Source organism: Hippocampus comes, unplaced genomic scaffold, assembly GCF_001891065.2.
Source record: "Hippocampus comes isolate QL1 unplaced genomic scaffold, H_comes_QL1_v1.1 C16619588, whole genome shotgun sequence".
NCBI lineage: Eukaryota > Metazoa > Chordata > Actinopteri > Syngnathiformes > Syngnathidae > Hippocampus > Hippocampus comes.
In genome coordinates, this window is record NW_017835221.1 from 1 (window position 1) to 605 (window position 605).

Below are 605 nucleotides of genomic sequence, written 5' to 3' on the forward strand. Positions count from 1 at the left end.
CTTTAAAAAAATTGCTTCTGATGAAATATTGAAACGGATGGCGTGATGGCACAAAACACAAAAACCTTGGATGCACCGCGAGATGTGCAGTTCGTGAGCACTTGTAATCATTCAGACAAAAACTGCAAGTACCTTGGAACCCACAGTGGCTCTGTTACAGTACAGCTTGGCGTTGGTCTTGATGTTGTTGGGGTCTATTGTCAGCGCCTCCGAGTAGAGCACGTAGGCGGCGTCAAAGCTGCCCTCCTTGAAGGCCTTGTTGCCCTCCTCCTTCTTGGCCTTCAGTGCCTTGGCGTTCTGAACAGAACCCAGAGAGTGTGTTGAAAATCTCCGATACAAGTAGTGAACCCTTGATGAAAAAAAACAAAACAAAAAAACTCTCCAATACTGACTCTGCAAGCAAGCCGCGCTTTCTCGTGGTCCGGAGCCATGCGCAGGGCCTGCACGAAGAACTGGACTGCCTTGTCTATGCAGTCCTCGTAGTACAGACAAAGGCCGCGTACGTACAGCGCATCTGCGTTGGTGGAGTCCATTCTTAAAATGTCACTACGGGTGAGGAAAAACAGCATTTAAAACATGGCTGCTAGTAAATGGCCGCAATGACC

General features: G+C 48.6%; 1 protein-coding gene across 1 annotated transcript; it reads right to left on the minus strand.

Annotated features, from left to right (window-relative positions):
- Window positions 1–111: 111 nt before the first annotated feature.
- On the minus strand, window positions 112–566 carry LOC109508790 (dnaJ homolog subfamily C member 7-like). Its single transcript, XM_019858752.1, has 2 exons — window positions 393–566; window positions 112–297 (listed from the first exon to the last, which is right to left on the minus strand). The coding sequence occupies exons 1-2, from the start codon at window positions 531–533 to the stop codon at window positions 112–114; spliced, it is 327 nt and encodes a 108-aa protein (XP_019714311.1). The 5' UTR covers window positions 534–566.
- Window positions 567–605: the final 39 nt, after the last annotated feature.